Source organism: Solenopsis invicta, chromosome 1 (assembly GCF_016802725.1).
Source record: "Solenopsis invicta isolate M01_SB chromosome 1, UNIL_Sinv_3.0, whole genome shotgun sequence".
Lineage (NCBI taxonomy): Eukaryota > Metazoa > Arthropoda > Insecta > Hymenoptera > Formicidae > Solenopsis > Solenopsis invicta.
The window spans coordinates 28,788,597-28,806,151 of NC_052664.1; the positions used below are offsets into that span (position 1 = coordinate 28,788,597).

Here is a 17,555-nt window from a genome sequence, read left to right on the forward strand (position 1 = left end):
AGGTTTCTAGAACTCTGATGAAAAGTAATCATAAACGTAACAAAACAGTTCGTCACCTTTGCATGACTATTACCTTATTGTCGTGTCCGATCAATGGTGTCTCCGCCGTAGTTTCGTCGCTTGAACGATTCATGTACGGGTGTGGCGGTGGCACGTAAATCGGTTTAGAATGACTGGCGACTTGCGCGTAAATCGTCGGCTCCTGGATCGGCTGTCTGCGCGTCAAAGTCGACATGGGCAGCAGCTGGGGCCGTTGAATGCTGGAGATTTGCACAGGCTGGTAGCAATTCGGAGGTATTCGTCGGTTTCCCCTTAGTGCTAATTCGACGTATGTTAATTCGGACCCGTGCTAAACAACAATATTGTTCCCAGAATTTGAACCGTATGATTTTGACGATTAAGAATTCGATTTAGGTACTCAATATAGAATTGCATGTATTATTAATTGATTAGTGGATTTATTACATCTGAGAAAAAGAAAATAGAGTCATAATTGTGAAAAGTAAAATGTGTAATTAAAAAAGTATTTAAAGTCGGAAGACAAAAATTTCGTACGACAATAAATTTGACGCGCAGATATTACAAAATCGATATAATGTTTTTAAAATAATTTAAATTACGGTTTGCTCAATTTTTTCCAAATGAGATTGTCTAATATTATAATAAGATATCTAATCTAAAAAGTTACTTAATACATGCAACTTGTTTTTCAATTAAATGCAAATTTTATTATATCGCTCTGTATTTACTTTCAATGAGACTTGTCAGTTACGTGTATAAGCAGACACATATTTACACATAATCAGAAATTAATTGTGACTTGCAATTACTCTCTAGGTGTTGAATGTCCTATTATCTTAAGTACGTAATAACAAGCTAAACTTACGTTGTTCGTTGGTGCGAAAGTATTCACTTCCGGACGTTGCTGTTGCAGTACATATCGCGGTGATGCACTTTTGCATAGTTCCGCATATGAATTTTCTACAATAAAGTACCGGGATCATTATTACTCCTTTACATTATTAAAATTATATATGTTATGCATGCGTCACAGCTGATTACGAAGTAATATTGCAAATTTCTTTTTTTAAAGGACACTTTGATCGAAAGATTATTTTCGCGATTTAATTCAAATAAAAAGAAACATTTTTGTTTAAAACGCGATTTATTGATAGCCTTCATAAGTATGTATCGCAGAAATATAAAGAAAAATAAGGCAGATACTTAATAAATCATAATTAGCATTAAATCAATTTTAAAATATAGGAAAAAAAATATTTTGTGAAAACGATCTTCATGGCGATTGAATTTTGAAGCATCGGTTAATTCTTTTTGTGACATTTAATTAAGTTAAGCATAATTATAGGAGGCAAAATTAATCAAAGCCAAAAATTCGTTTTGATCATAAACGTTCTTTTTTATAAATCGCCGTTGCAGTTTTATCGGAAATATACTAGCGTTGTATTTTCTTATTGTTCGAAAATAATCTATTGAGCTGATCTCTACAAAAGCAATCTAGCGGTTAATAACGATGATAACGAGAACGATTTGTCTTACACGATGGGGAAAAGGGGAGCGTGTGTACGTTTATCATGCAATCATCGGATAAACCAGATCGAGGAGCATGCTGCGAAGCGGAGTGACAGGTACTCTCGCCTACCGTTCGCGTGCGGTATTATATCGGGATTCTTCTCGAAGCTCTCGATGCTATCGGTACTGAGGGGCAAGGTCGACGATTTGTCATGCGGGGACGAGGCGCCGGTCCCCGACGCCGCCAGATTCGCCATGCCGCCGTCGTCGTGAGAGTCCTCCTGAGATCGGGGTCGATAGCGCAGCTTGACAGCCAACACGATCACGAAGATCACCAGAAGCAACCCCGCTGCGGCTCCCACCACGGCGCCCAATAGTGGACCCGATAGCGACAGCATAACTGGCGTGAGGGCTGCAAATTGTGTCCAATTGTTTCGGGGCGAATACGAAGAAAGGGGGAGGACAATAGCGAAGAGTGGTCGAATTTTGCGAAGGAAAGTAAAGTAGCTGCAATAACGCTTCCTTGAATTTTACAGTAACTAGAAATGCTCTCATTGTCGTTCAACGAAGAGAGAGAGAGAGAGAGAGAGAGAGAGAGAGAGAGAGAGAGAGAGAGAGAGAGAGAGAGCAGGAAACATTATAATAATATACCTCTTTCTTTCTAACGAAAGAGAGTTCTCTCGCAGAAAATATTCTATTTAAATTTAGATTAAATAAAATAAAATGAAATATTAATGGTTAAAGGTACTTTCGTATTTTTACCAAAATGGCCGCAAATGATTCGTCTGTTCCTTTTAAATAAACGAAACGCGGCGCTCGGCGCCGTTTCGCGTCTTATCGAATATTGGAAACGTGATTTCTTGTCTTGCATATTTTTAAGAGAAATATGTTAACAAAATAACATCGGATGGAAAACGCGATAAAACGGTGATAAAAAGAACTGTTTCGCTACGTCGCGAATTTCCTCATGAATGACGATTCGATTATGGATAAAGCATTTTCGATACAAAAGCGGCTTTACTGTCTCTTTTGTATGATAACGGTACGTAATCCTTATGGAGAAAGCTCCGAGTTTTGTTTACAAATCGATTACTTTTATCGCGACTGACCGAATCAAGACAATCGCGTTGCCAGATCGGATTTGCGAGGAATCAAGTGCATCGTGTTTGATCTTCCCAGAGCACTCGCCATGTCCTTTTCACGTAATCTTTTTCTCTTCCTGCCATCGATAATTATCACAATAATTTTGTTGACAATAGCGGGCGATAATTATTCATCGTTGGTTTATCACACAAATAACCTTTTTTTTTTTTATTATGTATGCTAGGAAAAAATACGACACGAGCTCGTGACGCAAGAAGGAAAAAAAAATATGCTCGTCTCGCGTGTCGGAAATATTCATAGGCAAGTGTCGCGCGGAAATTTATAAATGCAAATTATGACAGATTGTGACGATCGCGTGAGTTAATGCACGTACTCGCCTTAAGCCACTATTAGACTATACATTTGAAATTGAGAGGATTGTGAATCGAAGATTAGAATCCGACCAGTCAGTTTCAACGAAACTAACTAAAATTATCCAATTGGTAGAATTCTTTAATTTGCAATCTTCAATCTCCCTTTTGATTAGTCTGACAAAGCTTTAAGGTAATCGTCTCAATGATTGAACATGCACTTATATCCGACTTTTCTTTATTATAATACAGTACTAAAATTTGATTATAATGTTTAAATATTTAAGATTACAATTGGACTTTAATATTGCAATAATGAAGGCATTTAAAATTAATAATAAGTTTTTGCGAGTGCTTGGATATCGACGCATGTCCGGTCACTGGATGTTTACCTTAAGGCGTAACTCGATCGACAAGAGGAAAGCTCGAGGGTTGCTTGAAGAAGACAACATTTCTTTGATAAAAAACGAGCGACGACGGGGTGAATGTATCCACGTTTTCAACCGCGGGGATCTTACGGATAGTCTTTTTATTCACGTGCGATTAAAGTCCGTGGAAAGTGTAGCTCGCAACATAAATCTAACTCGGAAGCAGAAACGCCATGCCGCAAGCGTAGCATCCTAGAAGCATCCTGTGCGCTTCTGATACGTTGGGAGTACGCGCGATAGGTGTGGGTGTGTACGTGTGTGTGCGTATGTGTGTAGAATGTGCGGTATGGACCGTAAAAAATGTGGTCGTAAAAAATGCGCACGTATAAGGTTTCTCTTAGCAGCGACGCGATAGTAAAGGCAGCTTCGCGTTGGAATCTACCTACGCGGTAGCATTCTTGGGGTTTATCACGACCTGCTCGATTTACGGAATGCAATGAGAATTTATAACGACTCCCCCCTCCCCCGCCTTCTCTCTCTTGCTCATATCTTAGAAATAATCTAATTATATTACGCCGGCATTGTTGCTTCCCGGCTGTTAATATCCGTTCAAGTATCGCTAAAAATCCGAATTGTTCACTCGTAAAAAAAAATTAAAACGGCAAATTAAAATTCTCTGCATTCTACCCCGGTTTTTATCTAGAGTGTAGCTCCTGTTAAAGCTTCATTCTCCCGTTTGCAGACACTTGCAGTTATTTTCGCTTGAAACGCGTGATCATCGTAAAATTGAAACTCGACGAAACTCGTTTTCGCGATTAGATATTAGTAGAAATTTGAGTAATAGTTTCGCCACTTTTTTTTCGGCAAATGCCAAATCCGCGTACGTTTCGTATCATTTTCGTAAGAGGCAAACTCGAGATTCGTGGAAAAATAATCCCTCTCAAATGCGCGAGTCGTCGAGTGTTTGCGCAGATCATAGATCATACAACCGCATTAGCAATGAATTTGGGATTCAAATGCACTCCATTCTGAACTCCTGCGGTATACTCAAGTTCGAGGCTAATCAAAACCCACTTATATCCGCGAACTCTGTTAAATGAATGCCTCTCCGCTGGCTCTCGTCCTTGTTCCGGCCCCGTTCCTTTCCTCACCCCTTCCTCCTAAGGTGATATTAAAGCCAAGGATGCGTCAACATTTGCGACCATCAAACTAAGCTAATGATGATTTGAATTCATGCCTCTGTACGTGTACGGAAAATCTATTTTGTCAGATTTGCGAATCTTCAGATGATACTTTTTTATTCGAAGAACAGTACTGACAAGTGATCATTCTCAAGTGATCAGCGGAAGTTCTTTGCGAGTTTACATATATATAAATAATATAAGAGAACATATTTCAATAGTATTAAAATAATACGAAGAAGACAGCAGACCCGTTAAAAAATTTTATTGTTTGCGAAGAAACTGTATCGAGTTTTTTTAATTGAACTTGTGGAGCGCCATCTTTTTTAATAACAAATATAATAAAAGGTAATGAAAGTAATAAAAAAAATTAATGATCCGTTAGTAATTAATCAGATAATCATATAAGAGATATCTGAATAAGGTCCATTGGATTTATTTTAAAAACTCTGTTTACGGGGATATTAAAATAAATGAAGTGAAAATAAAACTTTTATTTCAATCACAAACATAAAATATACCTTTCATATAGAATATTTATAATTAAACCAAAAATAATTTTTTTAAAGACATTAGGCTTTATTATATGCTAATGAAACCCAAATTGAAAATAGGATTTATTTTACTCTTAATCATAATTATCTTTGCTTTAGTCTTTAATTAATTTTTACGCTTTGTGGCATAGTCAAAATTTTGAAAAGCTGACCAGAAAGATAAAATTTTTTAGGTTTTTAAATTTTAATTTATGTCACCAATTTGAATAGATACAAACATTTTTCTTTATAAGTGTATATTATTATTATGCAAGATAATTTTTGTTGAAAAAATTTTTAAATATAGAGTTGGGATAGAAATTTTTAATAAATTAAAAATTTTACAAATCATTAAAAAATTATATAAATACTAGATATATAAACACAAAACTAAAATCAAATAATATCTAATCTAAAAAGATGTCTCCACAAAGTTATATTACATAATGTCACATAGTGTGCAAAATTTAACGTTTGTCGCAGCTTGTCGCAATTGAATGTTTTCGTATTAATTACAAAATAGATAGAGACAATTTTCTTGATAAATAATTGCATAAATCTGTATTATTATTTCAAAATTCAAATATTGTACGGCGTAACATTTGTACAAATTGAAATTTGCAGAAAACAGATATAAATAAATTCTTTGCAAATAGTGCAATGAAAAAGTGTTGAAAAAATTTTATTCAAAGATTTTATTGATCTTGACTTTTGACCCATTTATAATCAACTGATTGTGAGTTGACTTGTGAGTTGACTATTTGTTTCGGTGGAACTAAGATTTTTAGATATTTATTGGTGAAAACAAAATTTAAAAAAGTTAAGTCATTTTTGAAAAATTTTACAGACGGACGGACGGACAAAAATAAACAAACGACTAGATCAATACTGTAAAATTATTAAGTAGTTTGCTAGACTGCTCTATTAAATAAAGAAGTACGTATAGAATCTGTGTTAATATTCAATGAATATCTGTAAAATTATAATGATAGATGAGGCAAGACGGCTAAACGTAGCCGTCTTTGAATATCGGATTAATTTAAATTAGATCTTCCAGATTTATCCTGGACTTGTCTTACAAAACACCCCTTGATACAATAGATGGATGTGAACAAATCTCTGGTGCATGACTCGAGCTCTTCGTGCAATAACGCCGCGTTCCGTTCTGCGCGTCACTTGTGCGCTATGCGTGCAGCTTCATTGTCTTCGAACTTAAGCCGCTTTCGGTGACCTTATCTATTAATTTGCGAAAGATTAATTGAAAGCGCTGTTCCTGAAACTACCTCGTGCTGCACGTTAACGTTGCCTCGCGGAATCTACTTCATTCAGGAAGCTTAAGATTGTTTGAACGTAGGAGCCTGTTGTAGCGACCGTGGCAGAAACATTGTATACATAAATAAAACATTAATAATTATTCGCAAGTGCGCTTAAAATGATGGCAAAGTCTAACGCAGCGAAATGCCTCGATGCATTTTGTGGAATATGTTGGCGAGTTTAAATTTTATATTTAAATATGTCAATGTGGCCAAATGACCGACTGCACATTGAAGTTTCGACATTGAGGTTATTGACATACATTTCCGTTTCTCTCGATAACATTTCTCGTGATACTTGAGAGAAGTTTACGTACATCGCCACTGACGATCAAACCGGAAGATCAGGCTTGGCCACAGAGCAATTTTGGATGAATGCTTCGAATCCTGTCGAGACAGGATTTACATGTACAAGCGGTCGCCTTAGTGGTATACCCCTTGGAAACAAGTTCTTCCGACTTTGCTCTCTCTCCTGCGCGTGTTAATTGTTCACGGAATACGCCAGGCTAAACCGACTTCCGCCAAAAGTGCGATGAAATCTTCGATTAACATATCTGCGCCGGTTATCTTTGCGATAATTGTTTGCTTGAAATATCGCTATCCATGACTGGCAATGAAACTGCGATGCAGTAGCACAAGTGCATTTAAGATCGACTGCACGCGCCACCGGCCGCGAAATACTTGTTAGCGTAGTCGAGAGACAAACTGTTTCCATAGACGATTTGCCGTGGGGGTGTCATCGCGAAAATTAACAAACGAAGAAGATAATGGATTATATTACGTTCATTTATGCCTGTGACCCGTCACTGATTATTACGTGGAGGCACCGCTTGAACTTATAAGAACGTTTCGCATAATAAGACATGAAAATATGCCACCTGATAAATTATTTGAAATTTATTACAACCTAGCAAAGTAATTTTATTGAAACAGCGACCATGTTGATTTAACGTTAATATGAATTTTATATTTATGCGGATTTTTAATAAAGTTAATGAATATTTCTCATTTATTTCTCATTCCAGTTTTCACTTATGCATGGATATGAGATAGATGTGAAATCGATAAAACGTTTTCAAGTGACAAGGAAAGTATTTATAATACGGTCGATTATAAATTACAGTTACTTGGATACAACTAATTGGTATTGTGTAATATTTTTTAATACTTGGTACGCGCGCGCTGCCGAAACGTCTAGTAAAATTAAATTTTTTTCATCATGTTTCTCTCATTATGTCACACATTAAATGTGATTAATATGTAGCGAAAAATAAAGAGAAAACGATCATCATGTCCGCACACACGAACATGTTAACATGCTTTATTAAATAAAATTGAATTTAATGTATAAATTATTTCTTTGATGTTCTAAATATTACAGCATAAGTATTTGTCGTATTTAAATATGAATAAAGAGTCGTTCCTTTGAACATTTTTAATTAAATGTACGACGGTGACATCGCATCAACGGACTGTAACTTTTTTCTGCTCGCCTAAACCTTATATTAAAAAAAAGAGAAAAATTCATAATTAATTAACATGCAAAAGCATCAGCAGTACTTTTTAATTCACACAACATAGACCTTTGCTGTTTGCATTCTACTGTTATACATATATAATACGGGAAAATGAACAAATATACATTCACATGTGCGTGCAAGAGAAATTTGCAAACGGAAGTTTGAGTATAAGGACATTCCAAGTGGTATAATTACAATTAATGCAGACGATAACAAGGCACACATCTAGCAGTTTAATCAAGGAAACAGACAAGAATCTTTCTACGGCGGGGCGGCTACGTAGCGTAACGCGCTTCATGTTAACACGGATCTGGCGCATGCAAGATCTGACCGTATCGTACAAACAGTGTAACAATATTTCACGAGTCAATCGCGGGATTCCCTGGTGATTGCTTTTAATTCGATGGTTCAAACTCCTCGATGGACGTGGGGAGGAAAAAAAGAACTTGTGGTACGTGCGCAAAACAAATATGCAAATTTCGAGATACTTCGTGATGAATTCGCCGAAGTGCTGACCTGCCGAGTGGTTTCCACTGACTGAACATTTTCATCGCGAACGAATTGTTGTGTAGAATGTGAGTCTGTTTCAGGACACGTTGCACGATTCGGATGAAATGTTTTTCTATGCGAAGCGTTCGTCGCAACAGCTTCCACCGACAGTACAGACGTATGAGACCAATATTGATTAATAGGAAGAAAATTTTACAATCTATTCAAAGGAAAGGCACAGAAAGGTGGAGCTGATCCCGGAGCAATTCCGAGTTTCTTGTTCGAAACAAGAGCTCCAAATATTGTAAAGAAATTCATATAATAGGAGAATTGGTTAGTTTAAACCGTTTTTTTTTCACGCGTTTTTTTGCTACGTCATGACTCCCCAAAATAATATCAGTCCTGTATGGTTAAAACTAAGGGAATAAAAGCAAAGTACATAAGGATTGTTACTGTTGTATTTACAACGTGAAATCGCAAGTAGCAATCACGTATGGATTGCTATTACAAGCGGACGTGATCAAAAGAAACGAATGGACTACTTGGGTTTTTCACACATGACCAGAAATTAAATATAAAAATCGCAAACGACTCAATATCCGCTTGGTCTTCCTTCTTTGTGCATTTCATTCTTATATTTTACTGCGTTACGATTTTCATATTTACTACTCATAGCCTTGGGTACAATTCGTACGAATTCGGGAACGGTAGTTCGGGAACGGGAAGTATTCGAAAAATGTAAATTCAAACGGATAATAGAATAGAATGGAGTATACTCGACGGTATACTCGGAACACGGATGAACATACCACTCGTGAGTTCGAGTCGTTTGTTCGGGAATCTCGCGACCGCGATGCGATAGTACTCTTTTCCAAGATGTCACCGGCCGAGAGAAGAATTTGAATTGTACAAGCGATAAGGAATCGATGCAATCGATTTTCGTAGCTCGCTCGACCATAACGACGACGTCGCTCATCGCTGCTGCAACGGGCTTCTGTGCAAAAAGCACCAACTCGTGGGAGAATAACGGGGGTGGGGGTGGGGCAGGGGTGCGGGCGGATTGGTAGGACGATCCATTGTGTATCAGAGCCCTACCTGGGTAACGTTGGTGCTCCTTATTGGTATTACCCTCCTGAACAAAGTGACTGAAGAGGACCGTGGCGTCGCTCATGGCTTGCTCCGTCATGATTCTGAGGGACAGCATGAGGCCGGAATGGCTCCTATCGGCCGGCAGATTCGTCACCTCGAGCATTCTCGGCGTCAGACTTGATGCGGACGCCAGCAGATGTCTGGTGTCGGCGTCGAAGACTTGGAGTACGTAGATGGCCGTGTTCGCATCGACGTACTCGCTCTCGGCACAGCTCACTCGCACGGTCGTCCGACTCTCCTCCCGGATCGTGCAATTCTCCGGCGAGGGTGGTTGCGCCAGCTTTTCACCTGCTACCGGAAGTGGCACAACACACCAGCCTCAGCCTTCGTCTAACTCGAGAGCGCGGGGGATGGTTTCCGGAGGGGAGGGGAGTCGAAGGTGGCTCCGACGGTAACGCGAGGTCGAGAGTCGTTTTACGAGTAGGGAACAATGACGTGACGTACAATGAATAAATAGTTATGAAGATTTACGATTGGATAATAGCGATGCCTGGTAAGCTTGTATTGAGCAATAAACTTTGGGATAATCGGCGAGCTCGTGTCATGTTACAAGTAAAGAGAAACTGAACGAACAAGCAATTAGAAGTGTTCTCATTTGTAGATCTGAGAAACTGAAGGGTTTATTTTTTTGGAAATTAGCACTTAAGATTTTGTCATAAAGAAAAAATTCAATCGCAGGCGATGTCTTCTTTTCATGAATTTCCCAATAAGAGATACGCATCAAGATTATCGATATTCAAATATCTCGAAACTGAAGAACATATTTTTATATAAAATCACAAAGAACAGAGTTTCTCTTAGCATACATAATCATTCCTTTCCTTCAAACATTGTCATAAATTTCGTCAATTATATTTTGCACACGGTTATATAATATTTCTTGAACATTTTCCAATTAAAACGATCAAACTCTCTTAATCAAAGCGATAAAAATAAAATAGTTACAAGATCGACGTATTTTTATATTAGAACATATCAAATCATCTGTAAAAATAATTATTAAAGATAATCGACATAACGATTGAACGGAACAGCTCGTATTCGAAAATATCCACGCGTTCGTTAATGTCTCTATCCGTTGCGGTTGTCAAAAACATTTGTCCACAATTTATACTTATAATGGATCAATTAATTTTAAATTTTATAGACGGGTCTTAAATTTATTTTCGAAGATTGATGGACCGTGAAAATAATTGGAATTTTTCGCTCGTCGTAAATTACGGCAATACCATCGAGGAATCGTCAAGATATGTACACCTGAATGAACGGAGCTTAATCAGTCATAATATTGCCCGCCATAATGCGTCCTCGCGTTTCCGCGAGCTCGATGGCGCGCGATCTCTTCGAGAGAGCTCGATCACGCCGACGGATTTCCATGAAATGTGCCAATCGTTCGTCACGCTGCACACCGACGTATTTTAATGCAAAACGTCAAAATGCAATCGATACCTGCCAGTCATCAAACGAGACGAACCGTATTCGTGCGCGTATTTTTGTCATTTTTATCGCCTCGAAAGCTGCCATTCGATGGCGTGCAGTCGTTTAACGCAGCCTACAGCTTTTATATTGTACGAGCAAAGTGTATCTCCTTCAAATGTCCAAATCGAATTCAAATTTCAACGATACATGAAAAATCCACACGTTCGCTTTTCATTAATGTACAGCTCTCCGTCTTCGTAGCACAAGAAAAATTCCGGACTCGCGTTTGCGCTCGCTTCCTTCCCGTCGACACGGTTCGTGGAACAGAGTTTGATTAAATATTTTAGAAGCTTACACACCTAATATATAGGAATCGAAAACAAAACCAAAATTGTGTATGGCGCTTTCGTGCTTTCTTTCTTTCCTTCCTTTATCTCTTTTCATAAGGGCAGCGCGTATCGGCCAGGTCTTGTTAGTTCAGGCGGCGGGCGGCGGGATCGGATATAAATCGGGCGAGAGTAGCGTAAGGAACGGCGATTTGTAACGAAGGAGGGTCAGCTGACGCGAAATACGGAAAGCCTTTTATAGTCTGGTTTACCCCTATCTCGGATCCGCTGCAGCCCAGGCCGCAGTGGAGCGGATAAACGACGAAGCCGACGGGTTCCGCAGCCGCCTATTAGCCGCGCATTATTAACGCGCGTAACACCGCTTAACGTCTGTCTACGTGCCATCCACGGGTTAATCGTGAGCAATTAGTTAGAAGAATGTGGCGGAGCGGACCGGGGTCGCCGACGCTTAAATTAGGCCGAGAAATTTGTTTAATGAGGTTACAGCGTAAAGTTACCGCCGAAAATGCAGCTCCCGTGACGCGGATGAATTTCGAAGCACAGGCTAAAGTGCACCCTAACAAAATTCTTGTGCCTTCCTTCGAGCGATCCGATTAAAAGGTTTGTAATTTGCACTTCGATTTTATTTTAACTAAAACACTTAGTATTGAAGAATAGGATGCATTAAATGGAAATAGGGAAAAGTTGCTGAATGCGTATCGCTCATTTAAAAATTCTCTCATCAATATTTTACATTTTTAATACTAACAATTAATATAAGCAACGTTTAGTAATAAAAATATGAAATAAATGAGAAATGAAGGACGATAGAGAAAAATTTAACAGGTCACATCCTATTTTACGCTTCACGCAGAAAATTTTAAAAAATTAAATACAGCTGATATTAATTTTTAATAATTTTAAGTTGGTAATAATATAATGTAATTTTATACTAAATTTTTATATTTTTATAAAAGATTTATTGTAGATTATTTTATTGTTTATTGTGGTATATTTTTATTTATTATAAAGATTAAATCAACATTTTTATAAAATTCATCAAGTTTTCTTTATCGTACCACCACAAATTTTATTACAATAAATAAATACTAATGAAAGAGTGATAAATGATACTAGTAAAACTAATAATTGATATGAATAAAAATAAGTCAATTAAAAAAATAAATTCAAGCTAATTTGATTTCGACGTCCTTATTTTTCATTACTGTTATTTATTAATTTAAATATTAGATTTTTTTAGATCAATTATTAATAAAATAAGTGTTAGTTAATTAATTTCTTCATATTTTTAATTATTTTAATCTATAAATTCGATACTTTCTAAAGTGCAATTTACACAATCGATTATTTACATCGTATATTTGCAGCATATCACATAATAAAATAATAAATTAATTTGTTATTGATGAAAGGTTAAACATCGTTAACAAGTATCTGAGACATCAAGTTTCAATGTTTATTTGTGTTTATATAAAAATAAACAAATCATTGCCAAATGGAAAATATAATAAAAAATAATTTAATGGAGTACGCATTCGGCTGCTCTCCTCTACATATGCTTAAAAAGAGTTTATCTTTTCATTAATTTACGTCGGATTCGTGTGAAATAGATGTTTGTGCTGATAAATAATTATCAACGAGCTCTGATAAATAAAAGATTTATAACGAGATTTTCTTCAGGGGAAAGAAACAACAAAGTAGATTTACCTTTTCGAGACAGCTTGTGTATAATATTGATGCGTGCAATTATTACTATCTTGGTTATTTCGCCTTTGAATCATCAATATCAATTATCATCGATAGAAATAGAAAGGTACGAAACGGTCATTGATGACGAGCGATCATGCGCCGGTGTCGGTATACATCTAATTGCGTACATTTCATAAATATTGTACGGTCTGCTACGATCTCGATGCAATTCTCTACACGTAACTCTAATACGCTTACAGCTTCACATGACATACGTGTGCTTTGATTGAAGTAAAGAGATAATACACCGCCATAATGCCGAATAAACGCGGTTTCGGACGGATCCAATATCATCGTAACTCGCAAAAAATGTATATTTTTCAGACGACTACGTTATACATGGCGAAAAAGTTTCATATACATAATGCATATATTCTGGGAATGTACTATATTACTGAAACATGATTCCATTTGCTTCTGCACAACATTCGTACACGAAAAGCTAATAAACACCGTTGTTGAAATATTTTGTAATCAGATTTTTTGCGACGCTGAACGAATGTTAAAAATATAGAGCCCTGTCGAATACTGAGATGCATTAAAAAAGTGTCGGATTATTACAAAATTTAGAAAGAAAAAAATGCTTTCTTCAAGCAGTTTCCATTAAAATTTGTTAGGACATTTCCAAGTATATCTTTACAATTGAACTGCGGCTTATTCGATCTGTTAGTATCTTGAAACAGAAATATTACATGAATTTCTTTCTAAGAGGAATAATAAAATTACGTCAAAATATTATATAATCATACGTAATTTAATAAATACTATACTTTCTTTGAAAAAAAAAAAAATATATATATATCTATTATTGTATAAAATTCATTATGATTAGTTTTAGTTACAAAGCTTATATTTACTTGTCCTCAAATAGATCTTGAGCGTAGCGAGTCGCTCTACGAGGAAGTTGTAAGACATACGTTGGCAGGATAATAGAAGATCAACTAAAACAGTTGTGCTTTATAACTTGTCGCTGTGAACATGAGTTCGTCATTAAAATTAATGAATATTCTACGTCTATCCTTATATCGAACAACCTTGCTTAATTGTTCTTCATCTATATTAAATTATGAATTACGTTTCTATCGCGGGAAGGGGGAGAATCGAATTCCATTATAAACTTGTTACTGATTCAAACTTTTCCGTATATATCCTGTAGTTGTTTGTCTAACTCCGGGCGGTAATGAGGAATATCTAGTACAAACTGTCTGGATGATCTCGCGCGAATCAACACAAATGCACGATAATATGGGCCGTGAGCGCGTAATATACTCGTGAACTTTCATGCGGCCACTCAAAAAGCCGCTGAAATCGAGTTACGATGTTATTGCACGAGAGAGGATCAACATGTTCACACGAGCTCTACGATGCAAGGCCGTGCAGCGTAGCGAACAGTGCTCAAAATATTAGATCGATTCATAAGCAATATCCGTCTACGATGCTTCCTTTATATTCCACTTTCCGTTCATATTCCCGCATGCATTTACGACACATTCGTCGTTTTACACAGCGCGGTGGCGAAGTATACGGGCGGTATTGTTACGGTATTGGCGCGATCGGTAGATACGAGAACGAGCGACTACTCGATAAACTACTGACAATGAGTCTACTACGTTGAGATTGAGAAAATCTCTCACCGATGGGGAGGGAAGTATAATTAGAAAATTACTTGGGCGATGTTTAAAAATGTCCCTGACATAGTACAAATCTAAATCAAACGTGTGTGAAGTTAAAGTTATCTTTAATATATTTTTTTTCCATAAATATTAGAGATTCACAAAAATAGCATATGCATAGAAAAGTAGAAAAATATTTTTGAAACAGTGGACAAAATATTCAAGAAATATTCAAATTTTTAAATAATCTATCGTTAATATTTTTGTATTATTAGTATTATCATTGTTATTGTTAGCGTTAATATTTATTGCAGCTCTATCTACATATAATCAGAATTTCACTCGAAGCGCAAAGCTCCTTAAAACTCCGCAGAACATTCCGTTCGAGTCTCTACCTCTAACGATACCGCACCACTTCGGAATGCTTCGCGTTGTTCGAAGCTTACTTATGAATCGTCTGGCAAACACATGGTGAACGATTTAATCGCGGATCGACTCACGATCGATCATTCTCTCAGTTCGGTTGTTCGCGGCCGGACGACTCACCTGTTCGCCTCTCAGGGAGATTCAGGGTGGTGGCGCGAAAATGCACGGTTTCGCTGCGACCTTTGGCGTTAGTGGAGTAAATGGAAACCTCGTAGTTGCTGCCAGGATCCAGATTGCTGACGGAGAAAACGGGCACCTTGCTCGTCTGGTTGTAGACGGTCGTGGGGCCACTGCCGCCGCCGCCGCCGCCGCCGCCGTTCTTGCCGGGCTCACGGTCCACCTGCATGGTGAACTTTTGCGGCAGGCCGCCGTCAAAGCCCTCTATGCATTCCACGTAGATCGAGTCGGTGGTTTGATTTAACAAGGAGCAGTTGTGCGGCGTGTCCGGGCGGCCTGTTGGATTTCGCGCGCGATCAGCGTCAGTGCCGGACACGATTCTACGTGCCGATTAGCGACGTAATTAGCGAACATGAATGAATGCTTAATTGGCGAATTTGAAAGGTATCCTATGTTACCGCAGAGAGAATATCTGGCCCGAGATGGAAGTGATCCCGCAAACGAACATGATGGCGGAAATTGTTTGTGGTGAGAACCGTGCTAATTAAATTAAATACGTAATTATATCTGGTTTAGAAATGTAATTTGATTAGATTAAAATTGATCAATCGAGAGGCAATGTTTTTATCTACTTTTACAATATTTATTTTACCTCTGTGTTGTGCGTACATTTAGAAAAGAAAATTTGATATGACAGAATTGACTTTAAACGATCGAGAGAAAGAACGTTATTATATATCCACTTACTATCACAACGCTCTTTTTATTTATACGAGCGGGGCTGTATACGTTTAAAGATCACTTTAAAAGCGTTCTCCGCAAAACAATTGTCTATTTTAGATGACAATGAAGCTTTCAAAAAAGCTGCTGACAGAGCAACTGTCTCATGCGCGCTTCTAGATTAATCGCCTCTCATCGGCCGATATACGAGTTCAGTTTGAATTTTCGTTTTTGTTCGAGCGGTACTCAAATTGACATGTCCCTTTTACGCAATGTTCACTTTAATGACGGTTTTTTATTGCACGGTCCAGTAGTTTAGTGCCAAGCGAAGTACTAAAATACGTTTGTCACGTATTGATGCGCTCGTCTACGATCTACCTCGACTTTTACGAACCAGGAAGATCTCCTATGGCGGAGATCTTCTTCCGCGATGTGTGCAAAAATGCTTGCATGCTCCCTTAACCCATTTGCACGTGAATCTTTATGCTCACTACGGCGATAAAAATGTAGCGATATTTCTTTTCAATGTTTTGCGCGAATTTCGAGCACGAATTTTCCTGATAAACTGCATTACGCTATACTAAATTGATTTTCTGGATGCAAAACCGCGCACTGATACATGCTAATAATTCGAGATGCATAATTTTTGAATCGCACTCGCGGGACGTTTACTTATAGAAAATGTTGATATGAAAAAATCATAATAAAAGTTACGATGACTTGCGACTTTTCCAATATTTCACGAGCGTATCTGAAGGCAGTTCTTTTGTCGAGTACAAAGCTACATCGGTGCATTAATAATATGATATAGCTCAATACGAACTGCGATCGTAACAAGTTTGTTAAAGAGCTGATAATATTAATAAAAAATTTATAAATACATATGTTCAATGCTTACAAAACATCGCAATTCTCTTGTCATCATGTGATAACAAACAAATGTAAATGTAAAATAATAATAACGGTAACATGCAGGTACAGGTGTATTGTTTTAACCCGGCTGGTTGGTTCATGCCTCTGAATTTGTTCAGGCATGTTTTTTTTTCTTATTTTAAATAATCCTTTTAGTTCTCTGTACCTTTATATTAACAACTACTGATCCATTCTTCAATATTTTGAAAATAAAGTATAACCAGCAAAAAATTCGACGAGCACGTTGAGATTTATTCAAGTTACATCGAGTTCTTCTTCCGGTTTATCGAGATGCCGATAATTCGATGAAAACGCAGTGAATTGCAGAACGCGTTGCATTTATAATTCACCGGACGTCGGATGGTAGTGTTTCGACGATAAGAAGAGTAAATGTATCGAATCTATCGCGAATGCGCTTTTCAAGAGTTTCGGAACGGCACAACATTCGTCTACTAAAATCGATTGCTGTACTCTAAAAAGTCGTGTCGCAGCTGCGATGTCATCGAAAGATTTATCTGTCTTCGTTCTATTTGATTTATTCACTTACACGACGACGACGATGTTAATATCAGCGATTGCAGAGTCATATCAAAAATATCAAACGTTACATCATTTATGTACATGTAATTTATGTAATTTGCATGTTTACGTTTCGACTCAATCGCGCTTCAAAAAATTCAAATGCACAAGACTCGATTACGATTCAATTTCAGAA

The 17,555-nt window shown here is 37.4% G+C and overlaps 1 protein-coding gene across 5 annotated transcripts in view; it reads right to left on the reverse strand.

The window, feature by feature from the left end:
• LOC105203674 (nephrin) overlaps positions 1 to 17,555 on the reverse strand; it is a 269,754-nt gene that overhangs the window by 6,202 nt on the left and 245,997 nt on the right. The window contains exons 12-16 of one of the 5 annotated variants that reach the window (XM_026134212.2): positions 15,212 to 15,544; positions 9,484 to 9,825; positions 1,661 to 1,942; positions 887 to 981; positions 74 to 349 (exon numbers count right to left, since the gene is read on the reverse strand). In XM_026134212.2, coding sequence (XP_025989997.1) covers positions 74 to 349; positions 887 to 981; positions 1,661 to 1,942; positions 9,484 to 9,825; positions 15,212 to 15,544 — 1,328 coding nt within the window. Of the gene's footprint in view, positions 1 to 73; positions 350 to 886; positions 982 to 1,660; positions 1,943 to 9,483; positions 9,829 to 15,211; positions 15,545 to 17,555 lie in introns of all 5 variants that reach the window. The other 4 variants (XM_026134213.2, XM_026134211.2, XM_026134214.2 and 1 more) reach the window with 4 other exon arrangements.